The sequence below is a fragment of the Bos indicus genome, chromosome 16, assembly GCF_029378745.1.
Source record: "Bos indicus isolate NIAB-ARS_2022 breed Sahiwal x Tharparkar chromosome 16, NIAB-ARS_B.indTharparkar_mat_pri_1.0, whole genome shotgun sequence".
In the NCBI taxonomy this organism is placed as follows: domain Eukaryota; kingdom Metazoa; phylum Chordata; class Mammalia; order Artiodactyla; family Bovidae; genus Bos; species Bos indicus.
In genome coordinates, this window is record NC_091775.1 from 76674452 (window position 1) to 76697732 (window position 23281).

Here is a 23281-nt window from a genome sequence, read left to right on the forward strand (position 1 = left end):
CAGACAGGCCGCCTAAAGACTTCCTGAGCCCACAGCCTCATGTGGGCTTCCCTTGTGGCTCAGCTGGGGAAGAATCTGCTCACAGTGCAGGAGACCTGGGTTCAGTCCCTGGACTGGGAAAATCCCCTGGAGAAGGAAAAGGCTAGCCAGTCCAGTATTCTGGCCTGGAGAATTCCATGTACTGTATAGATCACGGGGTTGCAAAGAGTCAGACATGACTGAGCGACTTTCACTTTCACTTCACTAGACAGGACCCTGCCCAACAGAGGACCAAGATCCACCTCCAGGGGCCATGGGGCTGACACTAGAAGCAAGAACATTACAGCCCTGCAGCCTGCAGATTGAGTCAACAAATGCAGGCCAGCTAATCCTGGGCCCTTGAGTGATGAGAGGGGAGTGCACTGCTGGGATGCTTTGAAGGTCATATTTACTATCATTACTCTGAACTCTTTCTTGGGTAGATTCCATTTCTCCATGTCAATTAGTTCTTCTGGGGTTTTATCTTGTTGCTTCATCTGAAATATATTTTTCTGTTTTCATTTTCTTTAATTTGCTATTTGTAGTTTTTGTATGTGATAAGTTGGTTACTCTTTTTTGATTTTGGAGAAGTGACCCTCTGTAGGAAATGTTCAAAGCATCCCAGCGGTGCACTGGATCCTACAGACTGTTGGGTGGGGCCAGGTCTTGGTGCCAAAATATCAGCCTCTGGGAGAGCTCACACAGATGAATGTTCCCTGATATACCTGCCGTGCATGTGTGCTCGGTCGTGTTCAACTTTGCAACCCCGTGGGCTGTAGCCCTCCAGGCTCCTCTGTCCATGGACTTTCCCAGGCAAGACTACTGGAGTGTGTTACCATTTTCTTCTCCAGGGGATCTTCCTAACCCAGGGATCAACCAAAAGTAGGAAGTCAAGAAACACCTGGAGTAACAGGCAAATTTGGCCTTGGAATACGGAATGAAGCAGGGCAAAGACTAATAGAGTTTTGCCAAGAAAAAGCACTGGTCATACCAAACACTCTCTTCCAACAACACAAGAGAAGACTCTATACATGGACATCACCAGATGGTTAACACTGAAGTCAGATTGATTATATTATTTGCAGCCAAAGATGGAGAAGCTCTATACAGTCAGCAAAAACAAGACCAGGAGCTGACTGTGGCTCAGACCATGAACTCCTTATTGCCAAATTCAGGCTTAAATTGAAGAAAGTAGGGAAAACCACTAGACCATTCAGGTATGACCTAAATCAAATCCCTTATGATTATACAGTGGAAGTGAGAAATAGATTTAAGGGCCTAGATCTGATAGATAGAGTGCCTGATGAACTATGGAATGAGGTTCGTGACATTGTACAGGAGACAGATCAAGATCATCCCCATGGAAAAGAAATGCAAAAAAGCAAAATGGCTGTCTGGGAGGCCTTACAAATAGCTGTGAAAAGAAGAGAAGCAAAAAGCAAAGGAGAAATGGAAAGATATAAGCATCTGAATGCAGAGTTCCAAAGACTAGCAAGAAGAGATAAGAAAGCCTTCTTCAGCGATCAATGCAAAGAAATAGAGGAAAACAACAGAATGGGAAAGACTAGAGATCTCTTCAAGAAAATTAGAGATACCAAGGGAACATTTCATGCAAAGATGGGCTCGATAAAGGACAGAAATGGTATGGACCTAACAGAAGCAGAAGATATTAAGAAGAGATGGCAAGAATACACAAAAGAACTATACAAAAAAGATCTTCACGAGCCAGATAATCAGGATGGTGTGATCACTGACCTAGAGCCAGACATCCTGGAATGTGAAGTCAAGTGGGCCTTAGAAAGCATCACTACGAACAAAGCTAGTGGAGGTGATGGAATTCCAGTTGAGCTATTCCAAATCCTGAAAGATGATGCTGTGAAAGTGCTGCACTCAATATGCCAGCAAATCTGGAAAACTCAGCAGTGGCCACAGGACTGGAAAAGGTCAATTTTCATTCCAATCCCAAAGAAAGGCAAGGCCAAAGAATGCTTAAACTACCTCACAACTGCACTCATCTCACACGCTAGTAAAGTAATGCTCAAAATTCTCCAAGCCAGGCTTCAGCAGTACGTGAACCGTGAACTTCCAGATGTTCAAGCTGGTTTTAGAAAAGGCAGAGGAACCAGAGATCATATTGCCAACATCTGCTGGATCATGGAGAAAGCAAGAGAGTTCCAGAAAAACATCTATTTCTGCTTTATTGACTATGCCAAAGCCTTTGACTGTGTGGATCACAATAAACTGTGGAAAATTCTGAAAGAGATGGGAATACCAGACCACCTGATCTGCCTCTTGAGAAACCTGTATGCAGGTCAGGAAGCAACAGTTAGAACTGGACATGGAACAACAGACTGGTTCCAAATAGGAAAAGGAGTACGTCAAGGCTGTATATTGTCACCCTGCTTATTTAACTTCTATGCAGAGTACATCATGAGAAACGCTGGGCTGGAAGAAGCACAAGCTGGAATCAAGATTGCTGGGAGAAATATCAATAACCTCAGATATGCAGATGACACCACCCTTATGGCAGAAAGTGAAGAGGAACTCAAAAGGCTTTTGATGAAAGTGAAAGAGGAGAGTGAAAAAGTTGGCTTAAAGCTCAACATTCAGAAAATGAAGATCATGGCATCTGGTCCCACCACTTCATGGGAAATAGATGGGGAAACAGTGGAAACAGTGTCAGATTTTATTTTTCTGGGCTCCAAAATCACTGCAGATGGTGACTGCAGCCATGAAATTAAAAGATGCTTACTCCTTGGAAGGAAAGTTATGACCAACCTAGATAGCATATTCAAAAGCAGAGACATTACCTTGCCAACAAAGGTTCGTCTAGTCAAGGCTATGGTTTTTCCTGTGGTCATGTATGGATGAGAGAGTTGGACTGTGAAGAAGGCTGAGCACTGAAGAATTGATGCTTTTGAACTGTGGTGTTGGAGAAGACTCTTGAGAGTCCCTTGGACTGCAAGGAGATCCAGCCAGTCCATTCTGAAGGAGATCAGCCCTGGGATTTCTTTGGAAGGAATGATGCTAAAGCTGAAACTCCAGTCCTTTGGCCACCTCATGCGAAGAGTCGACTCATTGGAAAAGACTCTGATGCTGGGAAGGATTGGGGGCAGGAGGAGAAGGGGACGACAGAAGATGAGATGGCTGATGGCATCACTGACTTGATGGACGTGAGTCTGAGTGAACTCTGGGAGTTGGTGATGGACAGGGAGGCCTGGCATGCTGCGATTCATGGGGTCGCAAAGAGTCGGACAGAACTGAGGGACTGAACTGAACTGAGTAAATATGACCAAAGAACTCAGGCGAACTGGATGCACAAAGTGAAAAATTAGACGTTTTTAACAAAGAATTAGAAAACATAAAGAGAAACCAATACAATTAAAGAATACAATAACTGAAATGAAAACTACACTAGAAGGAATCAATAGTAGAGTAAATGAGGCAGAAGGACTGGTTGAACTGACCGACTGAACTGAATTGAACTACAAGAGACAAAGAAGGACACTATATAATGAGCAAAGAATCAATCCAAGAAGAAAAATATAACAATTTAAATACATATGCACCCAATATAGGAGCATCTTGGTACATATGACCAAGTGCTAACAGCCAAAAAGGGAAAATTGACAGTAATACAGTAATAGTAGGGCACTTTAACACCCCACTTACATCAGTGGATAGATCATCCAGACAGAAAATTAATAAGGAAACAAGAGCCATAAGTGACATGTTGAACTAGATGGACTTAATTGATATTTATATAGCATTTCATCCAAGAACAGCAGAATACACATTCTTTTCAAGTACACATGGAACATTTTCTAGCGTAGATCACACGCTGGGCCAAAAAGCAGTTCCTGCTAATTTAAGAAAACTGAAATCATACCAACCATCTTTTTCAACCATGACCCTCAGTTCAGTTCAGTTGCTCAGTTGTGTCTGACTCTTTGCGATCCCATGAATCGCAGCACGCCAGGCCTCCCTGTCCATCACCAACTCCCAGAGTTCACTCAAACTCACGTCCATCAAGTCGGTGATGCCATCAGCCATCTCATCCTCTGTTGTCCCCTTCTCCTCCTGCCCCCAATCTTTCCCAGCATCAGAGTCTTTTCCAATGAGTCAACTCTTTGTGTGAGCTAGCCAAAGTATTGGAGTTTCAGCTTTAGCATCAGTCCTTCCAATGAACACCCAGGACTGATCTCCTTTAGAATGGACTGGTTGGATCTCCTTGCAGTCCAAGGGACTCTCAAGAGTCTTCTCCAATACCACAGTTCAAAAGCATCAATTCTTCGGCTCTCAGCCTTCTTCACAGTCCAACTCTCACATCCATACATGACCACTGGAAAAACCATAGCCTTGACTAGACAGACCTTTGTTGGCAAAGTAATGTCTCTGCTTTTTAATATGCTATCTATCTATGACCCTATGAGGTCAGAAATCAACTATAAGGAAAAAAAAAAAACTGCAAAAAACACAAGCATGTGGAGGCTACATGGTTTGCTACAGAACAACCAATGAATCACTGAAGAAACCAAAGAGGAAATTTTTTAAAAATACATAGACACAAATGAAAATGAAAACATGATCTAAAGCCTATGGGCTGCAGCAAAAGCAGTAAGAGGGAATGTTACAGTGATACAAACTTACCTCAGGAAACAAGAAATATCTCAAATAAACAACCTAACATTACACTTAAAGCAACTAGAGAAAGAAGAATAAATAAAAGTCAAAGTCAGTAAAAAGAAGGAAATCATAAGATCAGAGCAGCAACAAACGAAATAGAGACTTCGAAAACAGTTCCAATAAGATGCATGAAACTGGAACCTATTATACAGAGAGAAGTAAGTCAGAGAAAAACACCAATACAGTATATTAACTCATATATATGGAATTTAGAAAGATGGTAACGAAAACCCTATATGCAAAACAGCAAAAGAGGCACAGATACAAAGAACAGACTTTTGGACTCTGTGGGAGAAGGCAAGGGTGGGATGATTTGAGAGAATAGCACTGAAACATGTATACTACCGTATGTGGAATAGACGACCACTCCAAGCTCGATGCATGAACCAGGGAACTCAAAGTCGGTGCACTGGGACAACCCAGAGGGATGGGATGGGGAGGGAGGTGGAAGAGGGGTTCAGGATGGGGGACACATGTACACCCATGGCTGATTCATGTCAATGTATGGTAAAACCATCACAACATTGTAAAGTAATTAGCCTCCAATTTAAATAAATAAACTTTAAAAAATAGAAAAGACCAATGAAACTAAAAGCTGCTTCTTTGAAAAGATAAAAAAATTGATAGATTTTTAGCCAGACTCATCAAGAAAAAAGAGGAGAGGGCCCAAATCAATAGAACCAGAAAGGGAAAAGAACTTACAACCAAGACATCAGAAATACAAAGGATCACAAAAGACTACTACAGGCAACTATCTGCCAATAAAATGGACAATCTACTGTAGAAGAAATGGAAATATTCTTAGAAAGAGATAATCTCCCAAGACTGAACCAAGACGAAATAGAAAGTAAGAACAGACTAATCACCAGTACTGAAATTGAATCAGTAATTTAAAAACTCCCAAAAAGCAAAATATTCCAGGACCAGATGGCTTCACAGGTGAATTCTACCAAACATCCATCTATCTTTCTGAAACTATTCCAAAAATTTGCAGAAGAAAGAACAGTTCCAAATGTATAAGACCAGCATCACCCTAATACCAAAACCAGATATCACACAAAAAAGAAAATTTTTTGTCACTCACTGATGAAAATATAAATGAAAATTCTCAACAAAATACTAGCAGACCAACTCCAACAATACATTAAAAGGATCATACATCATGATCCAGTGAGATTTATCCCAGGGATATGATTTTTAAATACTCATTAATCAACCAGTGCATTACACCATATTAACAAATTGAAGAACAAAAACCATGTGATCCTTTCAATAGATGCAGAAAAAACTTATGATAAAATTCAATATCCATTTATGATTTTAAAAATCCTCTTTAGAAAGTGAGCTTAGAGAAAACATGGCTCAACATAATAAGGCCATATATGACAAATCCACAGCTAATATCATACTCAATGATGAAAATGGATAACATTTTCTCTAAGATCAGGAAAAATACCAGCATGCCCACTCTTATCACTTTAATTTAACCTAGTTTTGGAAGTTCTGGCCACAGGAAATGGAGAAGAAAAATGAATAAAAGGAGTACAAATTGGAAAAGAAGTAAAACCATCACTATTTGCAGATGATGTGATGCTATACATAGAAAATCCTAAAGACACTACCAGAAAACTACTGGAGCTCATCATTGAATTTTGAAAAGTTGCTGAATACTAAATTAATATACAGAAATTGTTGCACTTCTATACTCTAGCAATGAAATATCAGAAAAAGAAATTAAGGAAACAATCCCATTTACTATTGCATCAAAAAGAATAAAATATATAGAAATAAACCTATATCTGAGGAGGCAAAAAACCTATACTCTGAAAACTATAAGATACTGATGAAAGGAACTGAAGATGACTCAAACAGATGGAAAGATATTCTGTGTTCTTGTATTTGGAGAATCAGCATTGTCAAAATAACTATACTACCCAAGACAATCTATAGATTCAATGCAATCCCTACCAAATTACCAAAGGCACTTTTAACAGAACTAGAGTAAAAAATGTTTTAAGTTGTATGGAAACACAAAAGACCCCTAACAGCCAAAACAATCTTGAGAAGGAAGAATGGAGCTGGAGGAATCATGGTCCCTGACTTCAAACTATACTGTAATGCTACAGTCTTCAAAATAGTATGGTACTGGCAGAAAAGGAGATGCACAGAACCATAGAACAGGATAGAAAGCCCACCAATAAACTCATACACTGATAACTAATCTAGAACAAAGGAGGCAAGAATAGACAATGGAGATAAGGCAGTCTCTTCAATAAGTGGTGCTGGGAAAACTAGACAGCTATATGTGAAAAGAATGAAACATTGTTTTACACCACATAGAACATTCTACACAGAGAACACTTTACACCATATAGAACGTAGAATATTCTTTTACACCATATACAAATAAATACAAAACCAAACTCAAAATGGATTAAAGACCTAAATGTAAGACCTGATATTATAAAACTCTTCAAGGAAAACATAGGCAGAACACTCTTTAACATAAATTGTGGCAATATTTTTTTGGGTACATCTCCTAGAGTAATGAAAATAAAAACAAATAAAAAAACTGGGATCTAATTAAATGGGAAGCCCTTTTGCATGGCAAAGGAAATCATAAATAAAGGAAACCTATGGACTGGGAGAAAATATTTATAAATGATGCTACCAAGAAGGGATTAATTTCCAATATATGGAGTTCACACAGCTTAATACCAAAAACAACAACATAATCAAAAAATGAGCAGAAGGACTAGACAGACATTTTTTCAAAGAAGCATACGAGTGTCTTTTTCAGGCACATGAAAAAAAGTGCTAAATATTGCTAATTATTAGAGAAATGCAAATCAAAACTACAGTGAGATATTACCTTATATCTGTAAGAATGGCCATCATTTAAAAGTCTACCAATAATAAATGCTGGAAAGGGTGTGGAGAAAAAGGAGCCCTTCTACACTGTTGATATCAGTCATTTCTGTGAGCCCTCCTTCAACTCTGAGAATGTCCATTTTAAACAGGTGTACTTTGTAGTTTAGGATAAAGCTATCATAATTATTACATTTTTGCCACATCCAATAGGCTTATTCTAATATATAATAAGTATACAATCTTGCTTTTCTTCAATTTAAATTTCTGTCTATTAATTACACATTTTTTGAGTGTAACTTATCATTTCAGTATAACACATCATTTCAAGTCAACTTACCACATAGAAAGAAAAATGAAATCAACTTTAAGGAAATGATCAAGTTGAGAAGCAAATAAAAATGAAATTCACAATGTTTACCTTATTTCTTTCTAAAGAGTAACTTACCCCTCATCACAAGAAATGTGAGCTTCTGATTCCCACTCAAATGTGTCATTTGGGGCAACTACTTTACCATGTTTTACTTGTGGATCTGGACATGATTTTCCTAAAAGAAAATTTTCAAATTTGTTTTTTCATACCAATTTCAAAACATTTAAATCAAGATCAAAATTCTACACTGCTCTTTTCTATTGATGAAATATTATTTTCTTTATTTAATTATTATAAGGGCAAACTTGAAATTCACATTTATCGAGGGACCAATCCCCAAGAAAGATTCCCTGGAGATTTCTCAAAACCAGAAGAAATGGATTGCTATCTACAACCTAGTTTCTTATGAGAAAATCATTACTGTTGTAGTGGAAAATTAACTCTTAAAATGTGTAAAAATCTCTAGAGAATGGAAAAAACAAGAAATAAAAATGGTTTAGTTTCCTTACTTAAACATGCTTCTTCGATACGGCTCCATGAGCCATTAGGCTCACAAGTGGCTGAGAGGAGATAAGGCCACACATAAAAGTATCCTCGGTAACACTCGTAGTCTATTCTGTCCCCAGGATAATAGTGGCGCTTAATGACACCCTTAAGCTTCATACTGTCCAATACTGGTGGATCAATGCAGCGTACTAGGAATAAGAGAATAAAAACAGAAAATTAGGAATTTAATCCCTGGGTTGGGAAGATCCCCTGGAGGAGGGCATGGCAACAGACTAAAGCGTTCTTGCCTGGAGAATCCCATGGAAAGAGGATCCTGGCTGGCTACAGTCCAGGGGGTGGCAAAAAAGTCAGGCACGACTAAAGCAACTTAGCACAGCACAGCACATGTTTCCTTACATATTTTTTCTCTAAATTTATTTCAAAACTCACCTCTCATCTTAAAAGTTCTTTTATAGTCTGTAACACTCTGCTCAGATTACTCTTCCATAGTTTGAAACACAAGCATATGATCACTTGTCAATTCAGGCTCAGTTTCCTCTCAGAAGGCAAGATTCTAGAGGGAAGGGATCATATACTTTCTTTTTCTACTACACTCTGTACACACTGGGTGCTCAAGACTTGCTGTAGTAGGAAGAGATTATTAACTAAGCCTTGTGGATTTCAAAGACCAAAATAGATGTGGACTATGTATTTCAAAATATGACTTCACTTTATATATTCACAAAAGTAATTGTGGCTTCACACTGAATTTTAAATCATTGTAACTAGGCTCAAACACACCTTTATTAACCAAAATAGGATCCATTACAATCAACACATTTTTGCCAATGAGAAATAAGTTTTTTGATTCCAGTAGCATAAAAATCCGTGCTTTGGGATTCGAAGAACTCTTGGAAACCATTTTCTACCTCTTGCTTTTTGTGGAAGCATTTTCCCTACAAAAAGTTGTCAAGACACTTGGAGAAGTGGCCGTTGGTTGGTGAGAGGTCAGGTGAATATGGAGGATGTTCAACTTTTGAAGTGCTGTTTGTGTGATGTGTGGTTGGGTGCAGTTGGGGAGAAGAACTGGGCCCTTTCTCTTCACCAGTGTTGGCTGCGGGCGCTGCAGCTTCTGGTCCATCTCACTGACTTGCTGAGCATACTTCTCAGCTGTAATGGTTTTGTCAGGATTCAGAAAGCTATAGTGGATTAAATGGGCAGCAGACCACCAAACAGTGACCATGACCTTTTTTGAGGGGGTGCAAGTTTGGTTTTAGGCGGTGCTTTGGAGATTCTCAGTCAAACCCCTGAGCTGGTTGTTGTCAGTTGTCATAGAAAATCCACTTTTCATCGCATGTCACAATCTGATCAAGAAATGCTGCATTGGTGCTGTGTAAAATAAGAGAAAACAACACTTCAAAATGATGATTTATTTGATTTTCAGTCAGCTCATCAGACACCCATTTATCAAGCTTTTTCACCTTTCCAGTTTGCTTCAAATGCTGAATGACTGTAGAATGGTCGAAACTGAGTTCTTTGACAACTTCTTGTGTAATTGTAGAGGATAAGCTTTGATAATCCTCTCAACTGGTCATTATCAACTTTCCATGGCCAGCCACTATGCTCCTCATCTTCAAGGCTCTCATCTCCTTTGCAAAACTTCTTGAACTTCCACTCCACTGTACGTTTGTTAGCAGTTCCAGGGCCAAATAGAGTGTTAATGTTGTAACTTGTCTCCAATGCTTTACGACCCACTTTGAACTCAAATAAAAATTCACTCAAATTTGCTTTTTGTCTAATGTCATTTCTATAGTCTCAAGTAAATACAAACTAAATATCAAATAATAAGTCATTAGCAAAAAATAAGGCAAGAAATGCAATATTACACTTTAAAAATAGGTATTATTACATAATATAATAGGCTGAATTCAGAAAATTCCCCAGTACTCCAGGTAAGTGATAGAAAAGTGATATAGTACTCTGCTATGAATCAAGAGAACTGTTCACTTTCTACACACTTGCAAAAATTATGCAGTCACTCTCTGCTGCTGCTGCTAAGTCACTTCAGTCATGTCCGACTCTGTGCAACCCCATAGACGGCAGCCCACCAGGCTCCCCCGTCCCTGGGATTCTCCAGGCAGGAACACTGGAGTGGGTTGCCATTTCCTTCTCCAATGCATGAAAGTGAAAAGTGAAAGGGAAGTTGCTCAGTTGTGTCCAACTCTTCGCGACCCCATGGACTGCAGCCTATCAGGCTCATCCATCCATGGGATTTTCCAGGCAAGAGTACTGGAGTGGGGTGCCATCGCCTTCTCCTACCTGCCGGGAGCTGATGAGGCATTCCACTCGTGACAAAGGTCATGAGGAAGGAGGCTCGGCATACACAAAGGTGGGATCGAGCCTCAGGAGTCCCCCCGGATATTCTCGAGCATCTATCCCCCAAAAACCAGAGTCTGCCTACTTTATTGCTTTGTGCTCTCACCTGACTTTACTGGGGGCTGTCCCCTACCACCATCTCACTCTCTCTGTCAAAGAGTTAACTTACAGCTCCAATTAATAAAGTTCCTGGGCAATTAGGAGTGTTTAAATCCAAACCCCTCAGATGGCTCTCTAACTCGCCTGACAAGTTTACCCGGACTCCTACAGCTATGCATAAGATTGTTTACAGTCTCCCAGCCTCGAGAGGCATGGGAAGCTTAAGATATTCAAATAGCTTAGAGCCTCTCAGAGAGTTAGAAACTGTCAGAATAAAACTAGTAAAAGATTTCATTGATGAGCCAATGCTTGCTGCCAAGTTTTCACATCCCCTGAATTGTATCCTTGAATATGTATTAATTATAGTTGGTATATGGAAAAAATAAGTAGTGGCCTTGGTGTTAGTAACTTTAGACCCTTAAGGTAATAAGTTCTTTGCTTTGTTGTAAACCCATTGCACATCCGCCCTATAGGCATGCAATTTTATCTTCGGAAGATGGCACCAAACCTTAAAATAATTACTCTTAGAGAAAATACGTCTTTGTTGATAAGTCCTTGTCAAGAGTCATAAAATGTTAGTAGACCTTCTGGCCAGATGATGTAAATCACCTAAACAATTTGTATACGATAAATTTGCAGGAAAGAAACCCTGGTTTTTGATAAGACTCAAAGACTGCTGACTTTGCATCCCCTATTATCCTCTATGTGTAACTTAGGGTATATAAGCCCCTGTTAAAAATAAAGCTACGGGCCTTGCTCACCAACGCTTGGTCTCCCCATGTCATTCCTCCCTTTAACTTCTGGCTGAAGTCTCCATCTGGAGCGTGGATATCCTCTACGACCATTTATTTGCCTGGGCTTCTAAGACCCACTCGAGAAGGTGTCTAAGGTGGGGCACCTTCCGCTATTCGAGAGGGCGCCTGCGGCCTCCATGGTCAGAGCTAACCTGGTGTCACGGGTTATATTGATTTTCTGCGTAAACCAAGCTACTCAGCCTCTTTTCTCCACTGAATTTTCCTACTGAGCTATCCTCATTCTATTACTCTTTATATCTCTAATTAGCATATAAATAGTCGCCTAGGCTGTCTCTCCTTCGAATACCCTGGATCAGCCGGGGCTGGATCCCGGCACCTACCCACTTGCAAAAATTAAAAATAAGTCTCTGACACAAGCATACACCCATACCCCTTCTCATGTAGTCCCCTCAGGAAATCATGGTCTCTGACCCAAGACATAATTCCCCCAAATCTTATCTATTTTTAAAATGTCTTTGCTTCTTCAAAGTGAAAATTCTAACACATAATCTGTCAATTTTACTTCTAAATTTCCACTCATTTATAACATACTTTCAAAGTCATTAAGTAGCCTCCTTCTAGGTAAATTCACCCTAACACTTTCCTTTGCTCCTTCATGCCCGAAAAGCTCTTTCCCTTGGTTTTCAGGAAACAGATGACCTTGATGTTCAGTCTGTCCTCTGGCTACTCTTCCTTCTATGTCTGATTGCATTATGTGACATTACTTGTGGGTTATTCTAGGAACGTTCCTAATTTTCATTCTGCAAATCCCCCTGGGTGAGAATACGTACTCTCATGACATCATTAACACTGAGAAGAGCTACCTCCCAAACCCCTCTATCCATCACAGATCTCTAGCTGGGGTGCCAGGTCTATGTATCCAATTCCCTCCCAACACAGCTCTACTTGGAAGATGTTGCCCTTTCTCAAATAACATAATGAAGCCAGAGTGTGGTCTCTTTTGACTCTTCATATCCAGTTTCCACAACTGCATGCCTGTTCTCTATTTCCACCTTTACTTCTACTAAAAACTCAAGCCACTATCATTTCTTATTTGAACTGCTGCAAGAGTTTCTGAACAGGTCTCCGTACTGGTCTTGCTGCCATGAAATTAAAAAAACACTTACTCCTTGGAAGGAAAGTTATGACCAACCTAGATAGCATATTCAAAAGCAGAGACATTACTTTGCCAACAAAGTCCGTCTAGTCAAGGCTATGGTTTTTCCAGTGGTCATGTATGGATGTGAGAGTTGGACAGTGAAGAAGGCTGAGCACCAAAGAATTGATGCTTTTGAACTGTGGTGTTGGAGAAGACTCTTGAGAGTCCCTTGGACTGCAAGGAGATCCAACCAGTCCATTCTAAAGGAGATCAGTCCTGGTCAAAGCTGAAACTCCAGTACTTTGGCCACCTCATGCAAAGAGTGGAAAAGATTTTGACTCATTGGAAAAGACTCTGATGCTGGGAGGGATTGGGGGCAGGAGGAGAAGGGGATGACAGAGGATGAGATGGCTGGATGGCATCACTGACTCGATGGACGTGAGTTTGAGTGAACTCTGGGAGATGGTGATGGACAGGGAGGCCTGGCATGCTGCAATTCATGGGGTCGCAAAGAGTCGGACACGACTGAGTGACTGAACTGAACTGAACTGAACCATATAATACTAATACTATGACCAGAGCTCTTCCAAGTCAGATATATTTCAATGGCTCCCTTATTCCCTCATGATAATGTATAAGGTTCCTTGATACGGCTAAGACAGCTTTAGTATCTGCTCACTCTTGCACACTTGTCTAAGCCACATTCAATTCCACCAGCAGTGCCCATTAAGTCACTCAGCTTCCTGTAGCACTCTGGACCTCTATGCATCATTTGACTTCAGCTTTGACCAGAGACCTTGCCATTCCTCCTTCAGTGTCATCTTAGATGCCACTTCTTCCCTGAGGCTCTTAACATCTATCACGCAAAAAACTGGGTCAAGTGTCCTCACGGCTGCCACAATTTACTTCTTTCATAGCACTTTTCATGCCGGATTGCTCATTGCTTATATTCCTAGGACATGGTAACCTTCCTGGGAGCCATGTCTCATTCATCACTGCGTTTCTAGTTCCTAGGGCCACAGCTGAAGGAGCACTGTTATCAGCTTTACATACTTTTGATAAAATTAAAACTCTTTATTCTTCAGCCAAACTGCTCCAGAAATATATTCAAACCATCACTTTTTTTTTTTACTGCTGTTTTTGTCTGTTTCCATTTTGGGGGGGTTTCTTTACAAAAATTTCATTTTATCAGAATTTTTCACTTCTTTCATGTCAAAATATTTGTTTCAATATTTTATTATAAACCTATTTTATATCACTTATATGACTAGAAATAGTATTTTAACATTAAAAGTGAACTTCAAAGACTGTAGGTTATATTTTCCCTAAAGATTAGCAATGGACAATTCCAGAACATGTTTCTTACAAAAACATTGGTGATATCAATCATTTTAGAAACAGCAAATCAGGCATTACCTGTGCCAATCATTGTTTCCGTGTTTTTTAAACTAACGTATCCTTCACAGTCTTCCTATGAATTGAGTGCTACTTTCCCTTCTTCAAGATAAGCAATCTGAACTTTCCCATGAATACATTCCTAGTAGGTAGCACACCCAGGGTCAAGCCAGGAATCTTGGTTCCATTACCAACACTGTGTTCCCTCACTGTCAGTCATCTGAAACCCTCTATGGTAACGACAGCATCCGCATTTAGTCCTTAAGAAATGGTCTTATACTGAGCCTGGGGAAATTAAAGCAACCTGGTTTAGATGTGGTTTCCTGGGTGGTGCAGTGGTAAAGGGTCTGCCTACAAACGCAAGAGACACCAGTTAGATCCCTGGGTCAGAAGATCCCCTGGAGTAGGAACTGGCAACTCACTTCAGTATTCTTGCCTAGAAAATTCCATGGACAAAGGAGCCTGGCAGGCTGCAGTCCAAGGGTCGCAAAAAGTCAGACACAACCGAGTACACACACACGCAGAGTTTAGATGTGCATTTGCTAGAGCCCACAAAAAGTCTCACGGTGCCCAAAAAGAACAAGTAATAATATCGTAATCTGATTTTTAGGATTTTAATTGTTCATTCCTAACTATCCTGTTTCTCCACAATTATTCACTCTGTGATCTACGCTGCTTCCTTCCTCTTGCCTCCTTCACCCCACTGCTGCCACACGGGGTAGCTGGACAGGTCAACACTGCCCCAAGCCACGTCATCTCTCTGAGCCTTTGCTCACACTCCTCCCTCTGCTCTGAACACCTTTCTTCCTTCTCTGGAGCAACTCCTTCAGCTCCTGTCTTCCTTGTTCACTCAACGTCTCCTCTAGGAAGTAGTTTCTGCTTCCCTAGGGAGGCAGTGACCAGTCCCTTTTCTTGTGTAAGCAGCTTTTTGTAGGAAAGAGCTATCTGTAGGAGGTCCCCTTTGGCTTGTCACTTGATCAAAGCTATATTTTAACTAACCTCTGGCCTAATCATACTTTTCACATCTTTTGATCACACAATACTCTGCCTATTGGCTCTTTTCTAAGTTCGAGAAATAGAAATGAAGAATAATTAAGAGATGGCCAGCTCTTTCCCCCAGTTTTCCCTTCAGTAATCTTGAGAGCAAACTCTGGGAGAGAGAATCTAAAGAAAGATCACAAGGAGTCAAGAAGTCTGCAGGCAATTGGAGATGTCAACAAATATGACTCCCTATTACAATGACTGGGCTTCACGGTGATGCAGTGGTAAAGAATCTGCCTGTACACGTATGAGACGTGGGTTCAATCTCTGGGATCAGGAAGATTCTCCCGGAGTAGGAAATGGCAACCAACTCCAGCATTCTTGCCTCGAGAACCCCATGGACAGAGGAGCCTGGTGGGCTACAGTTCATGGGGTTGCAAAGAGTCAGACACGACTGAGCATGCACGGCCATCACAATGATTAACTTTGGAGATTACTTTCCCTTTAAAAACTTCCAGGGCCAAGCAGAATCTTCAGAGTAGGTTCTGGGACAGAAGTCTGCCTTCTCCCCAGATGCCAGCCTTCTGCTTAAAGCAACCTTTCCATTCCTACCAGCACTTGTCTCTTAAGTATTGACCTTCTGAGCGGTGAGTCGTCCAACCGAAGTTGAGCAGCACTTGGACTTTCCTCTGCATGCTTCTCATTACATGATTTTATGTTTAGCACATAATAGAGTGGACTCCCTTCATCCCTGTGGCCAACATCATCTCACACAGCATGTCCGTCACAGTCACTCTTTAAAACACTTTGGTTTTCAAAGTATCACTACCGTTCAACAGAAATCAATGGTAAAAAATATAGTACAATAAATCCAACCATTGAAAATAATCATTTAAAACTTTATGCACTGGAGAAGTATTTGACCACATCATTTCCTTTGTTGTCTATCTCCCGGTAGTATGGTAACCTAGCAACTGACCGATAAGGACTGTTCTTCTTGCACTGTAATACGAAGAGTAGGAAAACTAAGAAACTATCATGTAAGCATTTACTGGTCTTGGCTTCTTTCATTAGGAAGAAAGAAAAGACTTAATATAGGCAGAAGAGATCACCTATGAAAAGAAATTATAGGTTTTGGCCCAAAAAACAGACCTTGCTCTGGAGGAATGAGACTGGTCCCTTCTGTGGGATCCTGCCATTTGGCAACTACCTCTGAGCTAGCAAGCCTTCCAGGCACAACAACTGCTGCTGCTGAGTCGCTTCAGTTGTGTCCGACTCTGTGCGACCCCATAGACGGCAGTGCACCAGGCTCCACCATCCCTGGGATTCTCCAGGCAAGAGCACTGGATGGGGTTGCCATTTCCTTCAGGCACAACAACTACTACTTCTTAAACCTGCTCCTCAAGAGCCACTTCTGTGACTGTTAGTACCCACATACTTTCCATGCCCAGTATAGTGAGCTCCCATTTATACCTTATTTAGGTTTCCTACCTATCCTGATTTTACCTTTCAACCTTAAACATAACCTTTTAATCTATTCATTTTATCTTTTTTTCTCTATTTTGAACAATTTTCATCATCTCATTCAACTTCTAGCCTTAAGCATATTTTAAACATCATTAAAGAATTCCTTTTAATGTCTTGTTAGCACGGCCGTTCCATCACTCACACCTCTCCTGCAGAGAAATAAACTTTTTAAATCATCTGTAACAAGCAAGACTGTAGTCGTGTGAGCCCTGAGGAGTCTACTATCAGGAGCATATAAATCCTTTCTGATCCTCAGCTGCCTCTGCCTTAGCTTTTAGGCACCACAGAAAGGCCATCCTAAGTGTGGCTCTTTAGAGAACATTCCTCCTGGAAGCAAGAGAAGTTGTTTCTGGGATCTAAGCCCCAGCTGAAAGTTACCTGTAATTTTCCAGTACTTGATAGTTATACGAGAGTGTTGACACTGAGGCAAAAAAAAAAAAAAAAAGGGCATTTTGAACCACGAGTGTGCCAAGACAGCCAAGATCTCTGCATTCTAGTGAGGAGAGAATGGAGAACACAGTTTGGGTGGGTGACTACCAGTTAGCAGGGGGACTAAACTGAAGTGTGTGTGTCCACTGGGAATGGTAGGTCAGAGAAGGTCCCTCTGAAAAGGTGACATCACAGAGCTTGAAGAATAAGAAAGAGTTAATTATGCATAAGGCAGAAGAATTTTCCAAGCCCTCTGAGGAAATAGCAAGTGCACAAGACAGGGTGGCAGAGTCTAGCCTGTTTGTTGAGCAGAAAGTCTTCCCTCCCACCGGCCCTTTGTTAAATGCCATCAGAGAATCACGCTTCTTTCCTCTTGGGCACTTCTCTTGGGTTATAACATATTCATTAATCTTATGTGTTGGCTACCGTCTGCCACTCCCAACAAATTCTAGCAAATATTAATATTTGATTTCCTAATGTGTGCCTGGCACTGGGGATGTAACAGTGAGCAAAACTCAGTCCCTGCATACACTCACATGTGTGTGCGGGAGGGGGACAGACAGACAGTGAAATCAGGATAGTGAAAATAGGAATGCTGCGTTTATTGTTCACCAGTGCATCCTCAGGACCTGGACAGGACCTGGCATACAGAAGACAAGTATTTGTTGAGTGAATGCTGCTAAGAAAAACTGCAGCAAACAAACTACATGAAATAGATCCTAAAAATATCCGGGGCATAGAAACACATCTGTGGACAAAGACCAGGAGATATACCAAAATACTAAAAAATGGTTGTCCTTGTTTATGTGTTATACAATAAGCATGTATTTTTGTACATATTTAAAGTATTATTTATTTGATTCAATGAAACACACAAACTTAGTGAACGGGGTCTCAGCTCTAATTTGTGAGCTTTAAGGGAACACCAGGTGAACATCATTTATAGTTCATTTCCAGGATACTCATTTCTCACCAGGTTTGACTACCAATGTGTTTTTGGTTGCTTTGGTAAGCCCCATGCAAAGCAAACAGTAAGCTTCCTAGTCCCACACTGGGCACCACTGGGTTGGTGACTTTCACAAAGCTTATACCGGGGTACACTTCTCCCGGCTCCCCCAGCGGGACACAACCCACCGCCCCCCCGCAACCGCTCAGGGAACACAAGGCAAACTCTTCCCCTCGCAACATCCTCAGACACTTAAGCCCTCCCCACCAGCACCAGGGCCCTGCACCTGTCCTCATTAGGCTCTGTCCTGTAAACACCCTACAAGCTCTTGCCAGGGAACCAGCCTGGCCCTGGTCAACCCAGGCCGAGCCCACCATCGCGCAGCTCTCAGTGCCCCCCAACAAGCAAGCCTTCTCCTTAGGTGTCCGCACAGCTAAACCCGGGAAACACCCGCCCCGCCCTCTACCCCAGCTCCGCCCTCTACCCCAACTCCGCAGGATCGCCGGTGGATCCAACTCCGTGTCAGCGCCCCCCGCCCCGGGTTCTGGCCTGCCCGCCTCCGACCCACTCCAGTTCGCCGCCTGGGCGCACGCTGTCTACAGTCTCCTACCGGAGAATATGGGTAACGGGAGCACTAGAGCCGCCAAGAGCATCCCGACGCAGCACCAAGGGAAGGGGGGACTCTCGGGGCGAGCGGGAGGTGCCTGGCGAGGCGCGCAAGACGCTGTCATTTTCTGGACGAACAGCGGGACACCGCAGACCAACGCGGGACAGACCTTTCCGAATTGAGTTACCGCGCGCAACAATCCGCGGATTCACCCAGTCCGGTGCTGTCACGAAGGTGGGCGTGGCCTGGAACGCGGCCCGGCCGGCCAATGGGCGGGCTGCAACGCGGGGCCTCGGGCCAGGGGCGGTCCTTAGGCCGGGAAGGGCGGGGTGTTGCCCCCGCCCAGGTCTAACCCGTGAGCATGCGGGCCGCTTTGCACCTCCTGCTCAGACCCGGCCCAGACATCACTTCTCCGTCTGCAGACCTAAAGGAGAACCTCAGCGGCTCGGGGGAAATGTTCACCGCCTCTTCGTGAACACACTGTCACTGCCCTACTTAGGAAGGATGGGAAGGAATCAAGGGCAGGCGCAGTCGTCGTTGGCCCTTTTCCAGAACGCTGTACTAAATAAAAAGAATCAAGCGCCTCCATCTGAAAACAGTCTGGATCCCTGTGGGGCAGACACAGCTCAGGACTCCACTTTGGACCTGGGGCCCTCCAGACTGTCCCGACACCTAGGCCCTTGCTCAGTCTTTGGCGTTGCTGCTGCTGCTGCTGCTAAGTCGCTTCAGTCGTGTCCGACTCTGTGCGACCCCATGGACAGCAGCCCACCAGGCTCCCCCGTCCCTGGGATTCTCCAGGCAAGAACACTGGAGTGGGTTGTCATTTCCTTCTCCAATGCAGGAAAGTGAAAAGTCAAAGTGAAGTCGCTCAGTTGTGTCCAACTCTTAGCGACCCCATGGACTGCAGCTCACCAGGCTCCTCCGTCCATGGGATTTTCTAGGCAAGAGTACTGGAGTGGGGTGCCATTGCCTCCGCCTACAACAAGGATTAGATGAGGTATTTTGGATGGAGCACTTATGAACAGGATTGGGGTCACCCGAAGACGTGCTTCCTTTTGCTTCCATTTGTTCTTTTTATTTCATGCTCTCCCTGAGAATTGGTAGAATGTTCGTTCCTGCTCTGTAGCTTCTAGGAGTGGGCATCTATCTTTGTTTTTTTTTTGGCTTGTAGCTGCATCATTCTAATCTCTGCCTCTCTGGTCACAAAAATATCTCCCTGATTGTCTTTGTCTTTACATGTATTTTCTTCTTCTTACAAGAATGTCAGTCATATTTGATTGGAGGTCACCATAATGACCTTATCTTAATTTGATTACATCTGGTAGACACCCTAATTCCAAATAAGGTAACACTTTTAGGTCCTGGCTGTAAGGGACCCTGTTTGACACATAACTGTTCACATTGCAATCTCTCAGATTCCTATTTTCCCATATGTCAAATAGATTCACCCAATTCCAACATCCTCCAAAGTTTTCATTCTTTACAGCATCAACTCGAAGGCCCAAATTTTACTTAAATGTCTTCTAAATAAGTTATGAGCGAGACTCAGTTTCTGGACCATCCCTGGGAAAAATTTGTAGTCACATGTGACCCTGTGAACCAGAAAACAAGTAATGTGCTTCCAAAGTACAATGTTAATATTGACGTAGGATAGAAATTACCATTCATAAATGGAGAAAGAGATAAGAAAGGGGTCATAAGTCTTAAATTCAAAACCCACCAAGAGAAATCTCATTAGATTCTGGGACCAGAGAACACTCCTCTGTGAAAGTAATGCTCCATGTCAGCCCCTACGCAGGCAGACTCAGCTTTATGGACCACCAGGGAGGTAAGACTATTTTCTCAGCTGGAACAGGCCCTGTTGGCCCCGCCTCTTCCTGTTGGCCCCGCCTCTTCCTGTCGGCCCCGCCTCCCAGGGCGCTATCTCTGGAGACATTCCTCCTCTACATGTATGATGCCTGCTCCTTTCAGTCCTAGCTGGAAGCATTTCTGCTAGAATAACCTTCTCAAAAACTTTGTCAGTCTCTTGTGCCCTAATACATGCCAGCTGTTAGTTGTGTGTGTACATCATACATCTTCCCTGGATAACATATCCGTGCTTCTGGCTTAGGCTGAGACAACTGATTGGATCTCTACACTCACCTGCATACCCTTGTAAGCAAAGGACTGTCCAGCCTCACTATGGGCTTGATTGGTGAGTATAGTATGTGGATAGGCTGACTCATTTCAAATCATCTCACATTGGTTCCTTCTTCTTTGACAGTTCATTCTTCAATTTTCATCGCATTGAATGTATTTTACTACAAGAAGCAAGACAAAATCAGGTGGATCTTTCATAGTTGGGTTGGGAATCTTTGGAACTAAATATCCAAGTTCATCTTGGATATTTTGTGTGGTGGTTAATTTTGTGTCAACTTGGCTAGACAGTAGTATTCAGATGCTTGGTGAAATTATCAGCTAGATGTTTATGTGAAGGTATCTTAAAGATTAGATACATACAGTTATATAACCACCCTATTATCAAGATGTAGAATATTTTCATCATCCCAAAGGTTCCTTCATGCCTTTTGAAATCACTCCCTATTCCATAATTATATTATTATTTTTTTAGGGTGAAAGTTTGAGTTCAATGAAAAAAATGAACATTTGAAATAAAACAGTAACTGTTAACTTTATTCTTCAGAAAAATGGTATTTTTAAAGCTAAAGTAAACATATAAATAGTTAAGTACCTAAAGTGAAATTAACCTTAAGTGTTCTGATTGATGTCTCTTAATCACATATATATACCCATATAACTACTACCTAGAACTAAAGAGAGCAAATTTCCAGTACAACATAAGATTTCCTTTTGTCTTTTCCCATTCTGTACCACACCTTACCTCCATAGGCAACCACCCTTATGGTCAGGTTTTCCACGTTTTAAAATTTATATCAATAATAAATTGATTAACCTAGTGAGTGTGTTTGACTTTTTTGTTTAGCTCATGAGAACTGTGAGATTTTGTGAAATTGCTGTCAACAGCTATACTTCATTTTGGTTTCTAAATTAGTGAATATTAATCCATTGTATGAAAATGCTACAAATGCTTTGTCCAGTCTCTGAATGTTCATGGGAACAATTTGTACTTTTGCCATTTATAAATAAAGCTACCGTGGACCCTGCTGTATGTGTCTTTTTATGGGCATGCACTCCTGATCCTCTGGTGAGGGAGGTTAGGGAGGACAAACTGCCAGTCCAAAATATGTGAGTCAGGAGCATGAAATATTCAATGTAAAGAATATGATCATTAATTGTGTAATTTTTAAAATGTTGATAGATGGTAATTAGATTTATTGTGGTGATTATTTTGAAATAAACAGAAACGTGTAATCACTACACTGGGTAACAGGAAGTAACAGTGTTCTTGGCCAATTCTACGTAAAAAAACAAGCACACTGAAAAAGATCTGGTATGTGTTTATCAAGGCTAAGGCTGGGGATGGGAGAATTGGATGAAGGCAGTCAAAAGGTAACAACTTCCAGGTGTGAGATAAATTAGAACCAAGGATGTAGCATACAATGTGGTAAATATGGTTAATATTGCTGTATCTTATGTATGAAAGTTAGTAGAACAGTAAGTCCTAAGAGTTATTTTCACACAAAAAAATTTTTTTCTATCTTTAATTTTGTATTTATATGAGATGATCTGAAAGTGAAAGTTGTTCAGTTGTGTCCAACTCTTTGTGAGGCCGTGGACTAGACAGTCCAGGAATTCTCCAGGCCAGAATCCTGGAGTGGGGAGCCTTTCCCTTCTCCAGGGAATCTTCCCAACCCAGGGATCGAACTCAAGTCTCCTGCATTGCAGGCGATTCTTTACCAGCTGAGCCACAAGGGAAGCCCAAGAATACTGGTGTGAATAGCCTATCCCTTTGCCAGTGGATCTTCCCAACCCAAGAATTGAACTGGGGTCTTCTGCATTGCAGGGGGATTCTTTACCACCTGAGCTATCAGGGAAGCCCATATGAGATGATAGATATTCACAAAAGTTGTAGTCATCATTTCAAGATATATATAAATTAAATGATTATGCTCTATATATGGAATCTAGAAAGATTGTACTAACGATCCTACATACAAGACAGCAAAGGAGACACAGATGTAAAGAACAGATGTTTGGACTCAGTAGGAGAAGGCAAGGGTGGGATGCCTTGAGAGAACAGCACTGAAATACATACATTACTGTATGTAAAATAGATAACCAGTGTGAGTTTGATGTATGAAGCAGGGCACCCAAAGCCAGTGCTCTATGACAACCTGGAGGGGTAGAGTGGGGAGGGATGTGGGAGGGGAGCTCAGGATGTATACCTATGGCTGATTCACACTGATATATGGCAAAGCCCATCACAATATTCTAAGATAATTATCCTTCAATTAAAATAAATACAATTTAAAAACAGAACAAAACAATTATGCTCTGCACACTTGAAACTTATGCAGTGCTGCATGTCAAGTATATGTCAAAAGAGCTGGAAAAAATAACAACCATAAAATATGCTCCCCAGTCCCTGGGATTCTCCAGGCAAGAACATTGGACTGGGTTGCCATTTCCTTCTCCA

At 41.7% G+C, this 23281-nt stretch overlaps 1 protein-coding gene across 1 annotated transcript in view; it reads right to left on the bottom strand.

Moving 5' to 3' along the window:
* Positions 1 to 18867, bottom strand: part of LOC109570214 (membrane cofactor protein-like) — a 61486-nt gene extending 42619 nt beyond the window's left edge. Inside the window, exons 1-3 of the mRNA XM_070767668.1 lie at positions 18688 to 18867; positions 8455 to 8640; positions 8021 to 8120 (exon numbers count right to left, since the gene is read on the bottom strand). Of these exons, the coding sequence (XP_070623769.1) occupies positions 8021 to 8120; positions 8455 to 8640; positions 18688 to 18808 (407 nt within the window). The 5' untranslated portion in view covers positions 18809 to 18867. The remainder of the gene's footprint in view (positions 1 to 8020; positions 8121 to 8454; positions 8641 to 18687) is intronic.
* Positions 18868 to 23281: the final 4414 nt, after the last annotated feature.